The 20112-nt window shown below is 46.3% G+C and overlaps 1 protein-coding gene across 5 annotated transcripts in view; it reads left to right on the top strand.

Moving 5' to 3' along the window:
• ST3GAL5 (ST3 beta-galactoside alpha-2,3-sialyltransferase 5) overlaps positions 1 to 20112 on the top strand; it is a 248752-nt gene that overhangs the window by 226427 nt on the left and 2213 nt on the right. For 4 of the 5 annotated variants that reach the window (XM_069204243.1, XM_069204260.1, XM_069204251.1 and 1 more), the window contains 2 exons: positions 3656 to 3842; positions 9867 to 10025. In XM_069204243.1, the coding sequence (XP_069060344.1) occupies positions 3656 to 3842; positions 9867 to 10025 (346 nt within the window). Of the gene's footprint in view, positions 1 to 1598; positions 1704 to 3655; positions 3843 to 9866; positions 10026 to 20112 lie in introns of those variants that run through there. The other variant, XM_069204266.1, reaches the window with a different exon arrangement.

The raw sequence follows: 20112 nt of genomic DNA, 5'->3' as shown, positions 1-20112 counted from the left end.
AAGGATTGTAAAGTTTGAAAAATCTATACGTGATTTAGTAAAATCCATTAAAGTTTGAATAAATCTAGATTTGCTACATTTCGGCTTCGGTAAATATTTACTACTGGAGTACTCCTGGGACGCTGCTTCAGTCGCAGGACTCTTTTACTCGTGGGTTGTCTTTTTGGAATGCAGAACTTCACAAAGGTGTAGAAATTGTAGGAGTAAGCTTTCGAGGATACATTTCCGACGTTCTGTACGTGAATTTGGTGCCAAGCGAACATAGCCCGCAGACAGATTTAGTCCCACCAGCACTGATCTTTCCACTCACAAGCACATTTCTTCACAATTTTGCAGTGGTTTCTGACATTTAAATATTACTCCATTTGTTAGCGTCACCTTTGAAAAGACTTTAATTATCACAGAATGTTTTTTTCCGAATCATCTTAATGCTGGAAGATGAAATTACTGGTACTCTTGAGCCGTTCTCTCACATTGAAAGAATTTGTAGTCTGCCAAAGTGAGAATAGTGGTGATGTTTACAAGAGTGTCTTCTATACAGTCTGAAACGGAATACTTAATCGGACCTTATTAGGTTTCCCAATATTTATGAAATGAAATTAGTTCAAACAAATGCTTCTACTGAAGACGCTCTGATTGTGCATGCCAAGAATCTGGAAACATTGTCCCTCTTCGGACCGCTCCCAGAACCGTAGAAACTATGATGTTTTCTTGTGCATTTCATATTCTTAATTATTCCAGAAGCATCACTGTTTGCATATGTTCCCAAGTTCAGCATCACATGGACTGAGTGCGCCTTGTATTAATATTCAGTGCATGATTTATGTGCGTTCTCACACCTCCCCGCCCCACCCACATCCTGCTTCCGGTCCTCATTGTTGTATACCCACATCCTGCTTCCGGTCCTCATTGCTGTATACCCACATCCTGCTTCCGGTCCTCATTGCTGTATACGGTTCTCTGTACCGCCATCTATAGTCACCTAGATGAACTGTGAATATAGAGCCATTTGATTGAATACCAGTGTACAGTGGGATCGCCATCGTAAATATGTAGTGATGATGAGGTATTTACTAATCTGTTGAAACTCTAGATAGACTATCAGAAAAGTGCACTCTAAAGTCGTGATGGTAATTTTTTATTTTTTTTTAATTGGGCTGTGTGATATTTCTGAATAGGCCCTCTTCCCTGTCGGCTGAACGGCACTTTTCATAGGTTTTACTTTCAAGTGATGAGAAGCGCCAGTGCTTTATTCCCAGACTCATTAGATCCTATATGTGTGATGGGTACAAAATCCCCGCTCATTTCCACTTCTTCTAGGAAGGCCTGGCGGGGTGTTGTGCACCAGACGTGCTTGGCACTGCTCTCTGATACTAACTTGGTACTGGAAGGCAGTTCTACCATTATATTCGTTAGCGGGGATTTGTTTAATGCCAAGCATTAATGGGCTCAAACTAAAATACTGGTTAGCACATTAAGCAAGGCTAATTATTTCCTTTTTAGGTTCGAGCCTGCGCTAGCAAGCGCTTGCGCATGCATATTACTTGCGAGGCGCTTTCATTGGTTCGTGGGCCTGCCGTTTGAAATCTGATTACTTTCATTAGTGGAAGGCATGCATACATCATGCCTTTTCCAGTGGTTAGCCCTCCTCGAGCGCAGCGACCAAGTACTGAAAACATACAAGGCTCGCTGTTTTCCATCCGGTTTGTGGACTACCTTTTATTATCTTTTTTCGCAGCGCGATCTTGCTTGGCAGAAGTCGAGCACTTTGCATGACATCAACCCTGTTACATAGTGGATTGCACTTTTGCCGGTTACGTAGATAATTGCACTTTTGCCGATAGGTTTCACTACGAGTGAACTGTAGCAACGCGAGCGCGCTTTTTTTTCCATTTAATGTGGCAAGAAAAGTCCAGTTGGGAGTTTACAACTGCTAAAAGCTCTAACTCGGAGAAATGCGAGACCCGTTGCATTGCAAATGCTTGTTTACTTTCTGACTAAGAGAAAACTGTTTTTCAAGAATAATTTATGTATTTTTACACGTTTGTGAAACACGAAGCGTCTGAGTGCTTCACCCACCGAGTTCTCTTTCATAGAAAGTTAAATGAAGCAATAAACCACATCAGTGCACAGTTTCACCGGATAGATCAGCACATCTGTCCTCCACACGGGTTCATCTTCAGGAACCGAAAACTTGGTGATCCAGCACTCGCGGGATGTAGTAATAGCATTGGGGCAGTGAGTTTGGTATTAGATTCTGATAGCTAGAGAAAAATCCTTGAAGTTTTCAGAGCTCTACACAGCATGGAAGCTGCTGCCTTGGGCCCTTCTCAGGTTTGCATGAAATATTTTGCATGATATTTGCATCCAACATCTGTTTTGCTCCTCCAAACCTGGATTGATATAGAGAAGGGAGCGAAAAGGGTATTCCTGCAGCTCATAGCAATCTGTTCACAAATATCAATATGCCTTGGCTAGGGTTACTCCGCTGCCTGTTGCATGTGGTAATCAGTTAGCACACAGTAAGCATTTCACTTATTACAGTAGCAGATTATCTAGTGACTGCATGCGATTACGATATGAGATGTTACTGAAGGCATGCTCTGGAGGAGAGCAGTAAGATAGATTTGCCAGAAAAACTTTATATCTTCCATATTTGCCTTTGGCGGCCTAACCATCCTATTAGGAGTTGCCTCTGTGATGTCTGTTCTTGACGTCTCTGCTGTAGGGTTTATCACATTACAGTGGCTACTCCATCAAGATTGGTGCCGAAGCTGCCACCCAATCTAGAGTAGTAGGGCCACCACCACGTCTGACGCAGTTCCATCTGTGAATGACTGCCATAGAAATGTCGGGGTCTGTAGCGTAAAGATAAATACAGTGTCCCACACATGTTGTGCAGAATCCCCAGCGGTTTATGGAGAGTAGATGGGAGGGCTGACCATGTCTGTCTACTTTTAGGTTTGTGGTCTATTAAAACAGAGGTCATGCAGTGTGTCGGACTCCCTTAGAGCATCTTCAGAGATCTCCGTGTAGGTCCTGAAGGTGGTGGCTGCTCCTCAGACATGCAAGATCCATGTAGTTTGGAGATTAAGAAATAGGCGCGTCTACAGCTTCAAGACTTGTGTGTTTTTCTGTGAAAGATTAATTTGTGTGCGTGATACAGTTTTCCTATTTCAACATTCCTATTTACAAGAAGGACTGCAAATGTATTGGGTGTCGGTGCTGATTAGGCCTCCTTGAAAGAACCCATGTTAGTGGATAGGCAGTTGTTGTAAATGTCCAAATGAGTTCCATTTATTGGCTCTTGCTGTTTAGAGATAATACGTTTACCTCCAGGCAAATACATGTAGATCAGTGGTTTCCAACCTTTTGACTTACGTGGACCCCCACTTTATCCATACTGGAACCCAGAGACCCCTACTGAATCATTATCGGAATCTGAGGATCCTCCCACCCCCCACTGGGTCATTAGTGAAAGAGAGACCTAATCTGTTAAAATTATTACATTTTCGAAGCAGTCGCAGAACCACTGAGGAGGCTTCACGGACTCCCAGGGGTCCCCAGACCACAGGTTGGGAACCACTGGTGTAGATCATTGTTTTTCCATTGTAAATATTTGCATTTTACTGATACATTTCATGTGCTCTTTTAGATTGAACAACGCCCCCGTACATGGCTTTGCCAAAGACGTTGGCAACAAAACTACTATAAGGATGACCTACCCAGAAGGAGCGCCGGTGTCGACGCAGGAGTATCACCACAATGGCCTCTTTGTTGCTGTCTTCTTTAAAAGTGTAGACTTCCGCTGGCTTCAAGCAATGCTGAAAAATGAATCGCTAGTAAGTTATCAAGCCTAAACGTATCATTGGCAATTTTGTTTTTACATTGTTTTCAATTTGAAAAATGCTATACCGTATAATACCCAATGCAGGTTTATCCGATGGCTAATGGAGAAAAAGGATGTACTTGCAAAGTAAGCTCTGTATTTCGTGGGAGTTTATAAGACGTCTTTAGCTATTGTTGGAAGGCCTGTTATTTCCAATTCATAACCTATATTTGAATAGACTTTGGTTCAACCAAGTGATCATCATTGGTTGGCTTTGTTGTCTATCTTAAGTGTTTCTACAGCCCCCATGCGTGTTGTCTTTGACATCCCCTCACCTGTTTCCCAATGCTCCACATTTCTCACCCCAACCCACTCACTTCCTTTGCACTGGTGCACACTGTTTTATATTTATGTATTTTTTTACTTTTAATTTACAGTCTATTATGGCAATCCGCCAAGTTAGAACTGTAAATTAACAGAAAACCCATTGCAAGATTGCTGATAAAATGCAGAAATGCAATGTTCTGGAAGAACCTCCAGTGGACATACATGATTATTGAGCTTGATGGGGGGGGGGGGGAGGGGGAAGCAAACTGATATCCACCATCTTTCAAGACCAGGGCAGCACACCCGAATCAAAGCTTTGTGGAGGACTTTCGTCCCAATACTTGTGTAATGAAACTTATGACTTGTGAAAGGGAGTTAACACTTTTTTGATGTAACTTTATTTCCAATTCCAAGTGTTTTTATGCTTGTTTCCAGCAAGATGGCTTTGTTACTCATTCCCAAGTGAATATCTTCTGTACTTGAATTTTCTTCTGGCCACTTTACTGGAGGTGCCTCCCCTTCTCTCCATGCATTTATGAATGCATTAACAAGAGCCTTTTTTCTGAGTTATATCAGATAGTGTCTTTTTGCTGCATTCTGCCATTGTTCCCACAACTCATGTATTGGGTAAGAGATTCTGGCGCCTGTCAAAGCAGACCAAATGTTAACAGCTCTTAAGAGTTTTTGATAAAATTTGTAGAATATTCCGCAAGACTGAAAGCGCGTGGGCTTCCTTGATTTGGGTTCTCCACTTAAACTATTTTCCATTTGTTAATACGTTTTTTTCATTACTCTCATTAAAGAGAAACAGTACGGAACATTAGTCAGAGAAACATCCCCAGTAATATTGCTTGCCTGTTATACCAGCTCTCTGCCACAGGTATCTTAAATACTTTCCTGAACAAACTTCCCTCCGGCATGGAGGAGCCACAGCAATCGAAGCAGTGATGTGCATATCTATCCTTCAGCAGACCAAAATTAACTGAGGGGATGTCAGTGTTCTGCATGTTGGGATTGTGGCAGTCTTTAGATTACCTTACATTCACAGCAAATGTTTTCCTACGAGAGGCTCGATGCCTATGGGAACGATTTAGTATCTTTTTTTCGCTGTTGTGAAAAGGTAAAAGGAGAGGCCACTAAGGGGCGTGAACAAGGTAGCCAGGTGGTAATTAGGCATTGATTATCGACTCTATGACCCCTGTGAGCTAGTAATGCCTATAATGCACCCTAGCAAATGAAGGTAGTAGGATTTGGGGTGAGTCCTGCGCAAAGCCTGTGAGCAGATAATGGGGAACCACAAACGTACCGCAAATGGAGCTGTGTGGAGCCTGGGCCTTCTGATTCGCTGTCAGGCTTGTGATCTCTGTATCCGGGTAATGCCAGACTGAGGATATCATCAGGAGCCGTGTGAGAGGCCGAGGAAGTCCCTTTTTCTTTTGGTTCACGGTCTGTGGGAGGCAAGCCGGGGAAAGGTTGGTGAGCCGCCCGACGCGGAGGGAAGCGCACTGCTAACTCCGCTGACGCCCCTGGGCTGTGTCCCTGCTGGAGGAGGGCCCCAGGGGAATTGTTTAGCCGGCCCGTGGTACCTTAGCGGGCGGCCGTGGTTATCTTGTAGAGTAGGAAGCCCACTGCCTTCAGGAAGGCACCTGAGAGGTACTGTTCTCTGTGCACCCGCACCTCCCCACCTAGGAAGGACTCACCTCTGACCCCTGTCCAGCCTAAGGGTACAGACCCTGGGTTGGAGAGTCAGGTTTAGGGTATCTTCCCTGACCTGGAGGAAGGGGCAGCTGTTATAAGCATTCCTTCAGTTTTGTCTTCTGGGGAGACCACTCCTGGTGGGAGGGTATGGAACTCTAGAGGGAGGGGCAGGTGGATGAAGGACTCTTCCCCTGTCCCCAGTTCAGCCCAAGGGTGTAGACCCTGTGTTGTTAGACTAGTGGCAGAGTAGCTCTGAGTCGAATGCTAGCGCCCTGACAGTTCTGGAATCTGGGGTTACCACTCCCAAAAGGAGGGTATTGAACCGCAGGCAGAAGGGGCAGGGGAGGAACGCCTCGTCCCTAGCTCCTGTCCAGCCTGAGGGTACAAACCTTAGGCTGAGGGACCAGTCTCAGGAGACCCCTGAACTGGTGGGAGGTGGTGTGGAGAAAGGATGCGATGCACCTCAGCCTATTGCCCCCCACTCTGAGAAACCACAGAGACCCCAGATGGTCTGGGGCCTGGTTCTTGACACTCAAAGCTGTTTGTACCCTCTAGTGGGTGCTGTCCTTATGGACAGGGTTGTCCTTGGGTTGGGAACAGAAGTCGGGCCCAAGGGGTGGCGTGGGCCACATCACTTTGCTGGCCATTGTGGTACTGTCTGCCTACTGGGATGCATCTGTGAGCAGGTTACAGTTAAGTGCTTCACAGATGGGGTCCACCCATGAAGAGAAGGGCTCCCCCAGCTGCTAGCTTAGTACGTTCTGAGAGCACAGACAGAGGGATTCAACTGGGTACTGAGTGGTATAGAACTGGCAAGTGCTGCCCCTGCAGTTGCGAGCCATTGCCCACGTTCTTGCGCCCTAAGCAGGGACACCCATCAATGTATTGCTTGGTCTGCCCTGGCTTTAGGCTGGAGGGAGGAAATGGGGTTTATAGTTGGGTAGGGTGTGCACCTCAGCCAGGCAGAACCCACCACTCTAGTCGGGGTGAGTAAGTTACACACCAAAGATAACCTGTGGTCCCCCTCCCCCCGATAGCTTGGCACAGAGCAGTCAGGCTTATCCTCAGAGTTAATGGGTAAAGCATCTGCTCAACACACACACTAGTGACAAAATAAATACACACAAAAGAGACTCCACACAGTGTTTGTATGAAAAAATATATTTAACTAGTGTATTTATATATAGAACATGGTCCAGAATGCCATAAATCATAATACCATGCCCACTACGCCAATTTTGGGTCCCTGGCAATGCAATGCTCATACATTACTACATTCTACAGTGAATACGGAGGGCATTCGTGCAGCTGACAATGAGTGAGAATCCCTGACTTATCAAAAGGACATCATAAGCACCAAGGGCGTGAATAATCTGCATAACCCCCTCAGTAATCAATAGGCCATTGTAGTCAAATTTATCCCTGCGAGCCCCCAGGGCTCATGTTAGGGGATATCTAACAACCCTGCAACAAACAAAGAACTCCAAGACGCCTGTGTAGGTAATAAGCCTAATGCAGTACCTGGCTTTAGAACTCGAGAGAATTATGGTGTCACAGAAGAGCACGTTCATGCCTTCTAGATCTTATAGTGTAATAGCCGGTGAGACAGAAAGACACTCAACAGAGATTAGCGGAGGAAGATGTCATCGGGCCCTCCGCGTTCAAAATCACTTTCGCCGTCTGCCCGCAGTGACGGTCGTCACAGTACCTGGTAACCTGCCCCTTGTGAGCACGGCCACTGCTCCAGCTGTTCTTTTTTGGATCGTGCAAGCAGTTGTGCAGCAAATCCCTCCAGAGGGGGAGGCCAGCTGACATTTCCTGAAGTCCTCGCAAAAGCATCCCTCCTGCTAGGCGCGTAGGCGATCAGAGCTCCTGGCTTGCCCCTGGTGGTAGTAGGGCCCCGCAAGGGGGATTCCGACGAGTGGCAAGGAGGCAATGCATTCGCCACCAAGGGCCGGCACAGGAGAGTGGGGCCGCTCTGGGGGGAATTCTGATATGCTACAGAAAGAGGCACCGCGCTTGCCAAGCTGAGGCCCCTCCCGCACTGGGCCCATTGTGGGGAAGTCGGAGAATAAAGTGCTGTCCACGCACTATAGCTGAAAAGAGTCCAAGAAGCAGGTCCCAGTGCTCTACACTCGCTGGGCTCCACAGAGACACTCGGGGGGACACAAAGGCAGGCAACAGCGGGCGGGGAAGCTAGCACCCTACAGGCAGATAGTGTGGCATCCTATAGACAGTCTAACCATGCCAGCCCAGGCCAGGGGGCAGCTGCTCAGCAGGGCAGCAAGCAGAAAAGCAATTCTGATGAGTCCTTTGCTCCACCCAGCAGACACCAGGCGGCAGGGCAACAAAAAGAGCCGTCCAGATGAGTCCTTTTGCAGCTCAGCAGTCCTTCTAACAGAGGTTCAGTCCTAGTTCACAAAAGTGCTCTAAAAATCAGGGGGCAAGCCCCTTCTACTTATACTTAAAAATGCCTTCGTTCAGGGGGGTATCTTCAAAGGAGTCCTTTCAAGTCAAGCACAACACCCTTTCAACCCAGCCCTGTCTCCAGACATCAGTAGGAGGTAATCAGTCCATTGTGTGAGTGCAGGACACAGCCTATTGACATGTAAGGTGTGAACGACCCTCCCTCTTCCCAGCCCAGGAAGACTATCAGTATGCAGATGCCTCTTCTGTCACACCAAGCCCCTCCTGTGGGATGGCTGTCGGGAAAGTATGCACCAAGTTGAGCAGTCACTCTGCCCCAGACGTGTATTGGAGTCAGGCTGCAAAAGCACTAGAGTTATAAGCCCAGAGAAATGCCTACTTTTTAAAAGTGGCATTTCTACAATGTTTACAAAAAATCCACCTAGACCACGGGTACTCGCAAACATTTCCCCAGGGGCCACAAAACACTGTCTGTGGCATGCCTGAGGGCCGCACTGATGGCAGTAGGCCGAGATTAGGGGGGTGATGGAAGGTGGGCACAGTGGGGGGCGCAAAGTAAGATAAAACGCCCATGCATTTAAACACCTTTTTGAAGTTTGCTGACAGTTTATCCTGTTCTTACATGTCTAGTGCAAGATATCTTTAAAACTAAATGTGTTCCTAAAGATTAGTTGTCTAGGCCACTTGGTTAATATGTAAATAAAGCATGTTCATTTCACAGCTTTCTGATTTCTTTTCTGCTTTGTCAAGTGAACAGCTGCTATTCACAAGGGGGCCGCATTTAAAGGTCAGACCCGGGCCGTACTTTGAGTATCCCTGACCTAGACCAACAAACAGGATTTCTCACTACCATTCCAAACATACTCACACTGTTCCTCATAGATCAGAAGATACCACTTAGACAGATGTCAGGGCATTTCCAAGGAAGTCCTATGAGAGGAGCAGCACTCACAGTAGTGAGAAACTAAATAGGCTGATTGTCACTACTTGGACATGTAGTACATAAAGATATATGTCCTACCTTTTACATACACAGCACCCTTCCCTTAGGGCAAGCTAGGGCCTACCTTAGGAGTGACTTAGGTGTAGCAAAAAGGTAGTTTAGACCTTGGCTAGGAGTTTGACTTGCCAAGTCAGTCTGGCAGTAAACCGTGCACGCAGGCCCTGCAGTGGCAGGCCTGAGACATATTTGAAAGGGTACTTCTGAGGGTGGCGCAATCTGCACTGCAGGCCCACTAGCAGCATTTAATTTACAGGCCCTGAGTATATGGTACACCACTTTACAAGGGACTTGCAGGTAAATTAAATAAGCCAAACAGGTGTAAACCAATGATATACCTAGTTGTAGGGGAGAGAGCACATGCACTTTAGCGCTGATCAGCATTGGTAAAGCGCCCTGAGTCCAGAAGCCAACAGAAAGAGGGTCCGAAAAATAGGAGAAAGGCAAAAAGTGTGGGGATAACCCTGCAGAAAGGGCAATTTCCAACAGTATATAACTGATCTATGATATATGGTAAACATATGTAGAAAAGTTATGAAAAGAACAAAAGATACATTACTTTTTTTTCTTTTCTTGCAACATTAGTCTATGTGGAACCGGATGTTCTTCTGGAAGCAGGTGGCTGAGAACATTCCAGTACAAGCGAAGCAGTTTCGGATTCTTAATCCACTCATCATCAAAGAGACCGCCATTGATATACTTCAGTATCCGGAACCTCGGGATATATGGTGGGGCTGGGACAAGGTATGATGGTTGCTTTTGAATTGTGTTTTAGTTAATTTATTAGCTGTAGCGGTTGCACAAGATGTGCACTAACTTGAAATGATTTATTAATTCCTTATTTATTGGGTACATTTTTCTTGCAGATTAATTGGGTGCCATATAATTAGCGTTCCTCAGCAATAAGAAATAAACTATGTATTGTAGAAACCTCCATATTCCTTAAATATAAGCTGGATCTGCGTGAAATACTTAAATGTCCATAAGGTCTCCAGTGTTCCATTAGAGCTAAAAATATATAACTGGTGGTCTATCCTTTTTCTAAGTAAGTACTGATCACTGCATACTTCAGACAAACCTAGCCTTTTGGCCTCTTGTAGGAGCAAACGCCGGGTGTGGAAATTGTCAGAGGAGGATGCAGGCACCTGCTTGTGATAGAAACACAATATGTTGTACCAGAGAAATGTCAAGGTGTTAGGCAGATCTGGTGTGCGGTCTGTCCTAGACTGAGAATGAAGAGATGAGGGCTACGGTGGCATGAATCCGAGGGAACGGAGAGCTTCAGGAGTGGTAATAGCTTGGACCTATAAAATTCCACTTGGAGTAAGACTCAAGATGAAAAAGGAAAGCTAAAATGCTGAACAGGAGGCAATTTGGTATTCAAAGAATAAGGGAAATAGGCACAAAGAATACAGACTAATTTGAGCCTAACTGCAGCACTGTGGCAGGCCTTTCTGTCTTGTAACGAATTAAAGAATCGTTAGCATTGCTTTTGGAGTGTGGACTTTGCCATTATCAACCTGTTACAGGACTGAGAAACTGCTCCCATAACTGTTATAATGCAGAGCTTAGGTTGTCCACTTTTGTGTTGTCGGTGCCTGCAATGTGGGAGACTAGGAGAAACATACCTTGTTGAAGTGCTGTTTGAAGTTGGCTCCCCTTAATTTTTGATGTAAAGGAGATCATGTTAATACCGGTGTGGAACATCATCTCTGCATTGGAAAGAGGGCCTTCAAAATGCCTTTGACTCCAAACATTTGTGCATGGGCATATCTGACTTGTCCCTAAAAGCACTGTCACTCATAAGCAGTGGTGACTGAGCTACAGACTTACATGTTGGTCTAAGTATGCAACTAAAGATGGATGGATGGTGTTTCGAATGGACTTTGCAAAGCTAGTCACAGAAATGCCCCACCTGCTTAGCTGATGTATGTTATGTTCTAGGGAAAGGAGGCCTTTGCCGGGCTGGAGTCCAAAGGTTTCCTATGCAAACACTGCCTTTCTGCAGGGAACCAGTGGATAGCTCATTGAGCGGAAAAGCCCTCTCAGTTTTTCCTTATAAGCAGTAGTGGTCTCCCTGCCCTCTGTGTGTAGGTGGGACTCACTATATAGCTCTTGGAGAAAAGCCTCCCCATGTTTTGTAAAGGTTCTTGGACTGCTGACTGCAATACTCGTGGACCAGATTGTGTGGACTGTGTCCAGTCGAGCTGTGGTAGTGAAGGGAAAGCCTAGTTCATTCCTATTTTCCCAATGGCATGGAGTGAGCCTTCTGAGATGGTGCAGAGGAAGGTGTATGGCCCACAGAAGTTACTGAGATTCCAGGTATTAATTTGGGATGGGGTGGGCTATTCCTCAACCCTGAAATGTCTCTTCCTCTCCTGCCTGGTTCCAAAGGAAGAAGTTGGTCCAACTCAGGTTGAAACATTGAAGGCCTTTGCTTGCTGGAATAAACAAAGCAGAAGGATGTCAGAGTGGATGGCACTGAGTGGTTTGGCCATGACCATGCCACTCTTGTATTACTGGAGTAATGAATGTCATTTGATGAAGCTAACTCCAGTGGGGTTGTAGAGTACTTTATCCGAGGCTTCAAGCTCCATGTTCAAATACTTGAGCCATGAGGTCCTCTAAAACCATTTGTGAGCCTTCAGTGCAGCACGGCAGCTTTCTTTCCCAGTTTAAGCATGAATGGGTACTCTTCCAGGGTACAGTCCGGGAGCATGGAGGCATTGTGGTTTAAATAATACCAGAGTTGCAGACAGTAGCTGGCCATGATGGCTTTGACCTCTCAGACATGAAACTGAACTATTTTCTTCTAGTGCATCGTCATATATTTTACCTTTTTTGTCCATATAAGAGAATATTATGTTCGATGGCATCTGTCGCTGTAGATACGCATGTTTTGCAATAGCTCGCCATCTGGTGTTGGGCCGGAGTGTTACAAGTTGTTTTTCTTCGAAGAAGTCTTTCGAGTCACGGGACCGAGTGACTCCTCCTTTTGTCTCCATTGCGCATGGGCGTCGACTCCATCTTTGATTGTTTTTTTTCCGCCATCGGGTTCGGACGTGTTCCTGTCGTCCGAGTTTCGGAACGGAAAGATAGCTAATTTCGGAAGATTTTCGTCGGTATTGTTGCGTTCGGGATCGGCGTAGTTAGATTCAACACCGCGTCGAAGGATCGAAGAGCTCCGGTGCCCTTCGGGGGTAGTTTTTTCGATCCCCCGTCGGGGCCTGGTCGGCCCGACCGCGTGCTGAAGAACGCCGATGGAACGGACCCCGTTCCGTTTCTGCCCCAAATGCCACAATAAATACCCCTATACAGACCAACACTTGGTCTGCAACCTGTGCCTGTCACCTGAGCACAGTGAAGACACCTGCGAGGCCTGTCGTGCGTTTCGGTCCCAAAAAACACTCCGAGACCGTCGAGCCAGAAGACTTCAGATGGCGTCCGCGCCGACAGCCCACCGAGAGTTCCAGGAACAAGAAGAGGAAGGTACCTTCTCGATCCAAGACTCAGACTCCGAAGGATTCGACGATACACAAACCGTGAGTAAGATGTCGAAAACCACTCAGAGGAAGATTTACAAGGCCCAGGGGACGCCACTGCCACCAGGCCATGGCTCCACCCATAAATTCGGTGACCGACCGTCGGCACCGAAAAAGGCCCAAACAGTGCCGAGATCGTCCGACTCCGGTCGAGACACCGGCACGCAGCCTTCTCGGGACCGAGAAAGTGCTGGAGACAAGCATCGACACCGAGATGCCGGTGTAGACACGGCTCGACGCCGAGACAGCGGCCCCGAAGAAGATCGGCGCCGACAGGTTTCGGCCCCGAAAAAGAAAAAAGTCACCTCGGAGCCGAAAAAGGACGCAGACAGGGTTTCGGTCCCGAAACAAACTGCAACCGACCCAGCTTCAGGCTCTTATACAGAAGAGCACTCGCTAACCTCACAAATGCAAAAGCATAGGTTTGAGGAAGAGCTACAATCAACTGATGTGGACCATACGCAAAAGCGTATTTTCATACAGCAGGGGACAGGAAAAATAAGCACCCTTCCCCCTATTAGAAGAAAGAGAAGGTTGGAGTTCCAAACTGAACAGACACCACAACCAAAAGTGGTGAAAAGAGTTACCCCACCACCCTCTCCTCCGCCCGTGATTAACGTCTCACCAGCACAAACTCCATCACACTCCCCAGCTCACACCACCATGAGCCAGGGTGACCAAGATCAAGACGCATGGGACCTATACGACGCCCCAGTGTCAGATAACAGTCCGGAGGCATACCCTACGAAGCCATCTCCACCAGAGGACAGCACCGCGTATTCTCAAGTGGTGGCTAGAGCAGCACAATTTCACAATGTAAGCCTCCACTCAGAACAGGTCGAGGATGATTTTTTATTCAACACACTCTCCTCCACCCACAGCTCATACCAAAGCCTGCCTATGCTCCCTGGTATGCTCCGGCACGCAAAATAAATCTTTAAGGAGCCGGTCAAAAGTAGGGCAATCACACCAAGGGTGGAAAAAAAGTATAAGGCGCCTCCTACAGACCCGGCTTTCATCACTACACAGCTGCCACCAGACTCTGTCGTTGTAGGAGCAGCTAGGAAAAGGGCCAACTCCCACACATCTGGAGATGCACCACCCCCAGATAAAGAAAGCCGCAAGTTCGATGCAGCTGGTAAGAGTCGCAGCACAAGCTGCAAACCAGTGGCGCATCGCGAACTCCCAGGCACTACTTGCGCGCTATGACAGAGCCCATTGGGATGAGATGCAACATCTCATTGAACATCTGCCCAAGGACCTACAAAATAGGGCAAAACAAGTGGTTGAGGAGGGACAGACCATTTCCAACAACCAGATCCGCTCCTCCATGGACGCTGCAGATACAGCTGCACGGACAATTAATACATCTGTAACTATCAGAAGGCATGCATGGCTCCGAACGTCTGGATTTAAACCAGAGATTCAGCAAGCAGTTCTCAATATGCCTTTTAACGAAAAAGAACTGTTCGGTCCAGAAGTGGACACAGCGATTGAGAAACTCAAAAAAGACACGGACACTGCCAAAGCCATGGGCGCACTCTACTCCCCGCAGAGCAGAGGGAATTACAGCACATTCCGTAAAACACCCTTTAGAGGGGGGTTTCGGGGTCAGAGCACACAAGCCAGCACCTCCCAAGCAACACCGTCCAGTTACCAGGGACAGTATAGAGGAGGTTTTCGGGGACAATATAGAGGAGGGCAATTCCCTAGGAATAGAGGAAGATTTCAGAGCCCCAAAACCCCTACTACTAAACAGTGACTCACATGTCACTCACCCCCTCCACACAACACCAGTGGGGGGAAGAATAAGTCATTATTACAAAGCATGGGAGGAAATCACTACAGACACTTGGGTTCTAGCAATTATCCAACATGGTTATTGCATAGAATTTCTACAATTCCCTCCAAACATACCACCAAAAGCACAAAATTTGACAAAACATCATTCCAATCTCCTGGAGATAGAAGTGCAGGCACTATTGCAAAAGAATGCAATCGAATTAGTGCCAAACACACAAATAAACACAGGAGTTTACTCACTGTACTTTCTGATACCAAAGAAGGACAAAACGCTGAGACCAATCCTAGACCTCAGAATAGTGAACACTTTCATCAAATCAGACCACTTTCACATGGTCACACTACAAGAAGTATTACCATTGCTAAAACTACACGACTACATGGCAACTTTAGACCTCAAGGATGCTTATTTCCATATACCAATACACCCATCGCACAGGAAATACCTAAGGTTTGTATTCAAAGGAATACATTACCAATTCAAGGTACTGCCTTTCGGATTAACAACCGCACCAAGAGTCTTTACCAAATGTCTAGCGGTAGTCGCTGCACACATAAGAAGGCAGCAAATACATGTGTTCCCATATCTAGACGACTGGCTAATCAAGGCCCATTCGTTAATAGAGTGCTCAAATCACACAAATCATATCATACAAACCCTCTTCAAACTAGGGTTCACCGTCAACTTCACAAAATCCAACATTCTGCCGCGCAAGGTACAACAATACCTAGGAGCCATAATAGACACATCAAAAGGAGTAGCCACTCCAAGTCCCCAAAGAATTCAAAATTTCAACACCATCATACAACGCATGTATCCAACACAAAGGATACAAGCAAAGATGGTATTACAACTCCTAGGCATGATGTCTTCATGCATAGCCATTGTCCCAAACGCAAGACTGCACATGAGGCCCTTACAACAGTGCCTAGCATCACAGTGGTCTCAAGCACAGGGTCATCTTCTAGATCTGGTGTTAATAGACCGCCAAACTTACCTCTCGCTTCTGTGGTGGAACAACATAAATTTAAACAAAGGGCGGCCTTTCCAAGACCCAGTGCCACAATACGTAATAACAACAGATGCTTCCATGACAGGGTGGGGAGCACACCTCGATCAACACAGCATACAAGGACAATGGAACGTACATCAAACAAAACTGCATATAAATCACCTAGAACTTCTAGCAGTTTTTCAAGCACTTAAAGCTTTCCAACCAATAATAGTTCACAAATACATTCTCGTCAAAACAGACAACATGACAACAATGTATTATCTAAACAAGCAAGGGGGGACGCACTCCACGCAGTTAAGCCTGCTAGCACAAAACATTTGGCGTTGGGCAATTCACAACCAAATTCGCCTAATAGCACAATTTATACCAGGGATCCAAAATCAACTCGCAGACAATCTCTCTCGAGATCACCAACAGGTCCACGAATGGGAAATTCACCCCCAAATTCTGAACACTTATTTCAAACTCTGGGGAACACCTCAGATAGACTTGTTTGCGACAAAGGAGAACGCAAAATGCCAAAACTTCGCATCCAGATACCCACACAAACAGTCCCAAGGCAATGCCCTATGGATGAACTGGTCAGGGATATTTGCTTACGCTTTTCCTCCTCTCCCTCTCCTTCCTTACCTGGTAAACAAACTCAGTCAAAACAAACTCAAACTCATATTAATAGCACCAACTTGGGCAAGGCAACCCTGGTACACAACGCTGCTAGACCTATCCGTAGTACCCTGCATCAAATTGCCCAACAGGCCAGATCTGTTGACACAACACAACCAAAAGATCAGACACCCAGATCCAGCATCGCTGAATCTAGCAATCTGGCTCCTGAAATCCTAGAATTCGGGCACTTACAACTTACCCAAGAATGTATGGAAGTCATAAAGCAAGCCAGAAGGCCATCCACCAGGCACTGCTATGCAAGTAAATGGAAGAGGTTTGTTTGCTACTGCCATATTAATCAAATACAACCATTACACACAACTCCAGAACATGTAGTGGGTTACTTGCTTCACTTACAAAAATCTAACCTGGCTTTCTCTTCCATTAAAATACACCTTGCAGCAATATCTGCATACCTGCAGACTACCTATTCAACTTTCCTATATAAGATACCAGTCATTAAAGCATTCATGGAGGGCCTTAGGAGAATTATACCACCAAGAACACCACCTGTTCCTTCATGGAACCTAAATGTTGTCCTAACTAGACTTATGGGTCCACCTTTTGAACCCATGCACTCCTGCGAAATACAGTTCCTAACCTGGAAGGTGGCATTTCTCATTGCCATTACTTCCCTAAGAAGAGTAAGCGAGATTCAGGCGTTTACAATACAGGAACCTTTTATACAACTACACAAGAATAAGGTCGTCCTAAGGACCAATCCTAAATTTTTGCCAAAGGTTATTTCACCGTTCCATCTAAATCAAACAGTGGAACTTCCAGTGTTCTTTCCACAGCCAGATACCGTAGCTGAAAGGGCACTACATACATTAGATGTCAAAAGAGCATTGATGTATTACATTGACAGAACAAAGAACATCAGAAAGACTAAACAACTATTTATTGCATTTCAAAAACCTCATGCAGGAAACCCAATATCAAAACAAGGTATAGCCAGATGGATAGTTAAATGCATCCAAATCTGCTACCTTAAAGCTAAACGACAGCTGCCCATTACACCAAGGGCACACTCAACCAGAAAGAAAGGTGCTACCATGGCCTTTCTAGGAAACATCCCAATGCAAGAAATATGTAAGGCAGCCACATGGTCTACGCCTCACACATTCACCAAGCACTACTGTGTAGACGTGTTATCCGCACAACAAGCCACAGTAGGTCAAGCCGTATTAAGAACATTATTTCAAACTACTTCCACTCCTACAGGCTGATCCACCGCTTTTGGGGAGATAACTGCTTACTAGTCTATGCAAAACATGCGTATCTACAGCGACAGATGCCATCGAACTGAAAATGTCACTTACCCAGTGTACATCTGTTCGTGGCATCAGTCGCAGTAGATTCGCATGTGCCCACCCGCCTCCCCGGGAGCCTGTAGCAGTTTGGAAGTTACCTTCAACTATTTGTACATGTATCATCTCAACCTTAAATAGGTACATACTTAGTCACTCCATTGCATGGGCACTATTACTACAATTCAACTCCTACCTCACCCTCTGCGGGGAAAAACAATCGAAGATGGAGTCGACGCCCATGCGCAATGGAGACAAAAGGAGGAGTCACTCGGTGACTCGAAAGACTTCTTCGAAGAAAAACAACTTGTAACACTCCGGCCCAACACCAGATGGCGAGCTATTGCAAAACATGCGAATCTACTGCGACTGATGCCACGAACAGATGTACACTGGGTAAGTGACATTTTCATTCCTCTTCAAAGGGAAATTACCACCTCAGGCTGAGGGATTTCCAGAAGACTATACCGTTTTGGGAACCCATTGCTTGTGTCTAACAACTTGAAATTTCATAAATGCTTTTTCACAATTGGCTGGTCCTGTCTGAGAACCTGGGGTTGCATTGCCTTGATGGGGGAGTTACAATAGTGCCTTGTCAGGTACAGGTCCTTGTGGTCACCGGTGTCAGTTTCTCAGATGGATCTCCTCTCTTGCAGCAGAGGGCCTGGTAGGTGGAATCAGAGGAATTGTCCATCCCTGAAGAGCCAGCTGATGTAGTTGGAAATGGAAATAATGGCAGTGGAAATGTCTCTGGTTTTCATCTAGCTGTGGGAGCACACAGAAAGAATGGAGAACAGCAGAGACAAAATCTCCACATGGCACTGGGATGGAAGTGTCCTGTTCTCCAGCTGTTTCAGGTCTGAAGGATTGGATGAAGCCAACCTGTCCATCAGAAAGTCCACGACCTGTAAGGATGGACAGCTGCCGTGTAATGGCCTATAGCGATGGAGGACCTGTACAAAGCCAGACTCCTGCGAGCTCAACCGCTAATGCAGAGAAACTAGTACTAAATCTAGCCTTGCACGAAAGTGAACCACCAGGGTGAATCGCATACTGTGCACCCTCTGTCGTAACCTCTCATCTGTACTGAAGCTGATAGTTTGGGACATTACTGGAGAGATCTGCCTCCTGTGCTTCTTCCAGCACTGAGGCTTACAGCATGCTGCATGGATGGTGTTCTCCTCAGTAGCCACTTTCCTAGTACAGAAGCTGGACTGAATCACGGTGGGGTTCGGGTGGGCAGAGAATCCGTCTGAAGAGGGTCTTTGTCGCATTGGGTCTGCAACAGAGAGAGCCCTCGGAGAGCTGAGCTCAAATACTCTGTGTAAGTCACTTGAACAGTAGATCCCAGGCCCTGCACCTTTTGAGAAGAAGTACTTGACCTCTTCAATGGTGGTTTGGGCGTCTGCACCTGGTTAAGGAGCTGGACTTGATTTGACAGTGCAGTTAAGTCTCTGGATCTCTGGAATTGGGTGTTTTGATTCTGAGGGATCCTCTGCTCACCAAGTGCATCATATTTCCCCTGGGCAGTGACAGCAGGATCTGCCTGGGTTAAATGCTCTTGTAACTAGTGGTAGATGGTTTTTGGAACAGATGCTTTCACCTTGCTTACATTGCATAACGTGCTTAGGGACAGTAAGCATGGCATCCAGAAGGGCAGGGTTTTATGCCTGGTAGTGACAACTTGCTGATTCACCATTAGGAAGGGCTCTTGGCACCACCGGTTGCCCCACGTGTATGCTTGGCACTAAGGAATCTTGAGAAACCTTGAACTGCCTTTCTAACCGCTACTTTTTTCTGATGATTTGTGGTGGAATCCACATGCAATTTGGGAACAGGAGAGACAGTCTTAATAGTAGGTTAAAGGTCCCTTTATGACAACTCCATTATTCCTAGTGGAAACCCTTTTTTCCTTTTCTCTACACCTTCCCTCCTATCTTTGTCAGAGCAATCATAGTATGCATGTAAGAGATGTCTTGGCTGTCCTACAGCGCTTGCTTCAGAAGACGGTCCCCTAGATCATCTGCCAGAGGTTAGTCGTCCCTTCCAGAAACAAACCCTCAACTTTTCTGAAACTTACTTCCACTCCCTTTTCCTTAACATAGTGGTGCACACTCACCCTTGCAGCCATGAACAGAGAGAGGGGCCTTCTGGTGTGCAGGCACTCGGATACTGATCTTCTGCGCAGGCAGCACCCATCGAATCGGCAGGTGAACCCGCTGCTTCGTTATTGGGTGTCTCGTCCTCCATGTGGTAGGTGCAGTCCCAAAACTCATGACGCCTTTTGGAGACCCTTCGGCTGGGTCTAGGCTGGGAATCACACATGATCATCTGTTAGCCAAGATTTGGTAACGTGGCCCCACAACGCTTCTTGAGGACATTCAGTTCAGAGCAATGCTTTATAAATAATGTATTGATTAAATTTACATATTGGAACCTGCAAACCCTTAACGGGGCCTGTGTTAGCACAAAAAAGAATCTGGGAATATATTTG

The sequence above is a fragment of the Pleurodeles waltl genome, chromosome 1_2 (assembly GCF_031143425.1).
Source record: "Pleurodeles waltl isolate 20211129_DDA chromosome 1_2, aPleWal1.hap1.20221129, whole genome shotgun sequence".
Lineage (NCBI taxonomy): Eukaryota > Metazoa > Chordata > Amphibia > Caudata > Salamandridae > Pleurodeles > Pleurodeles waltl.
This window is presented reverse-complemented; position numbering and strand designations above follow the sequence as displayed.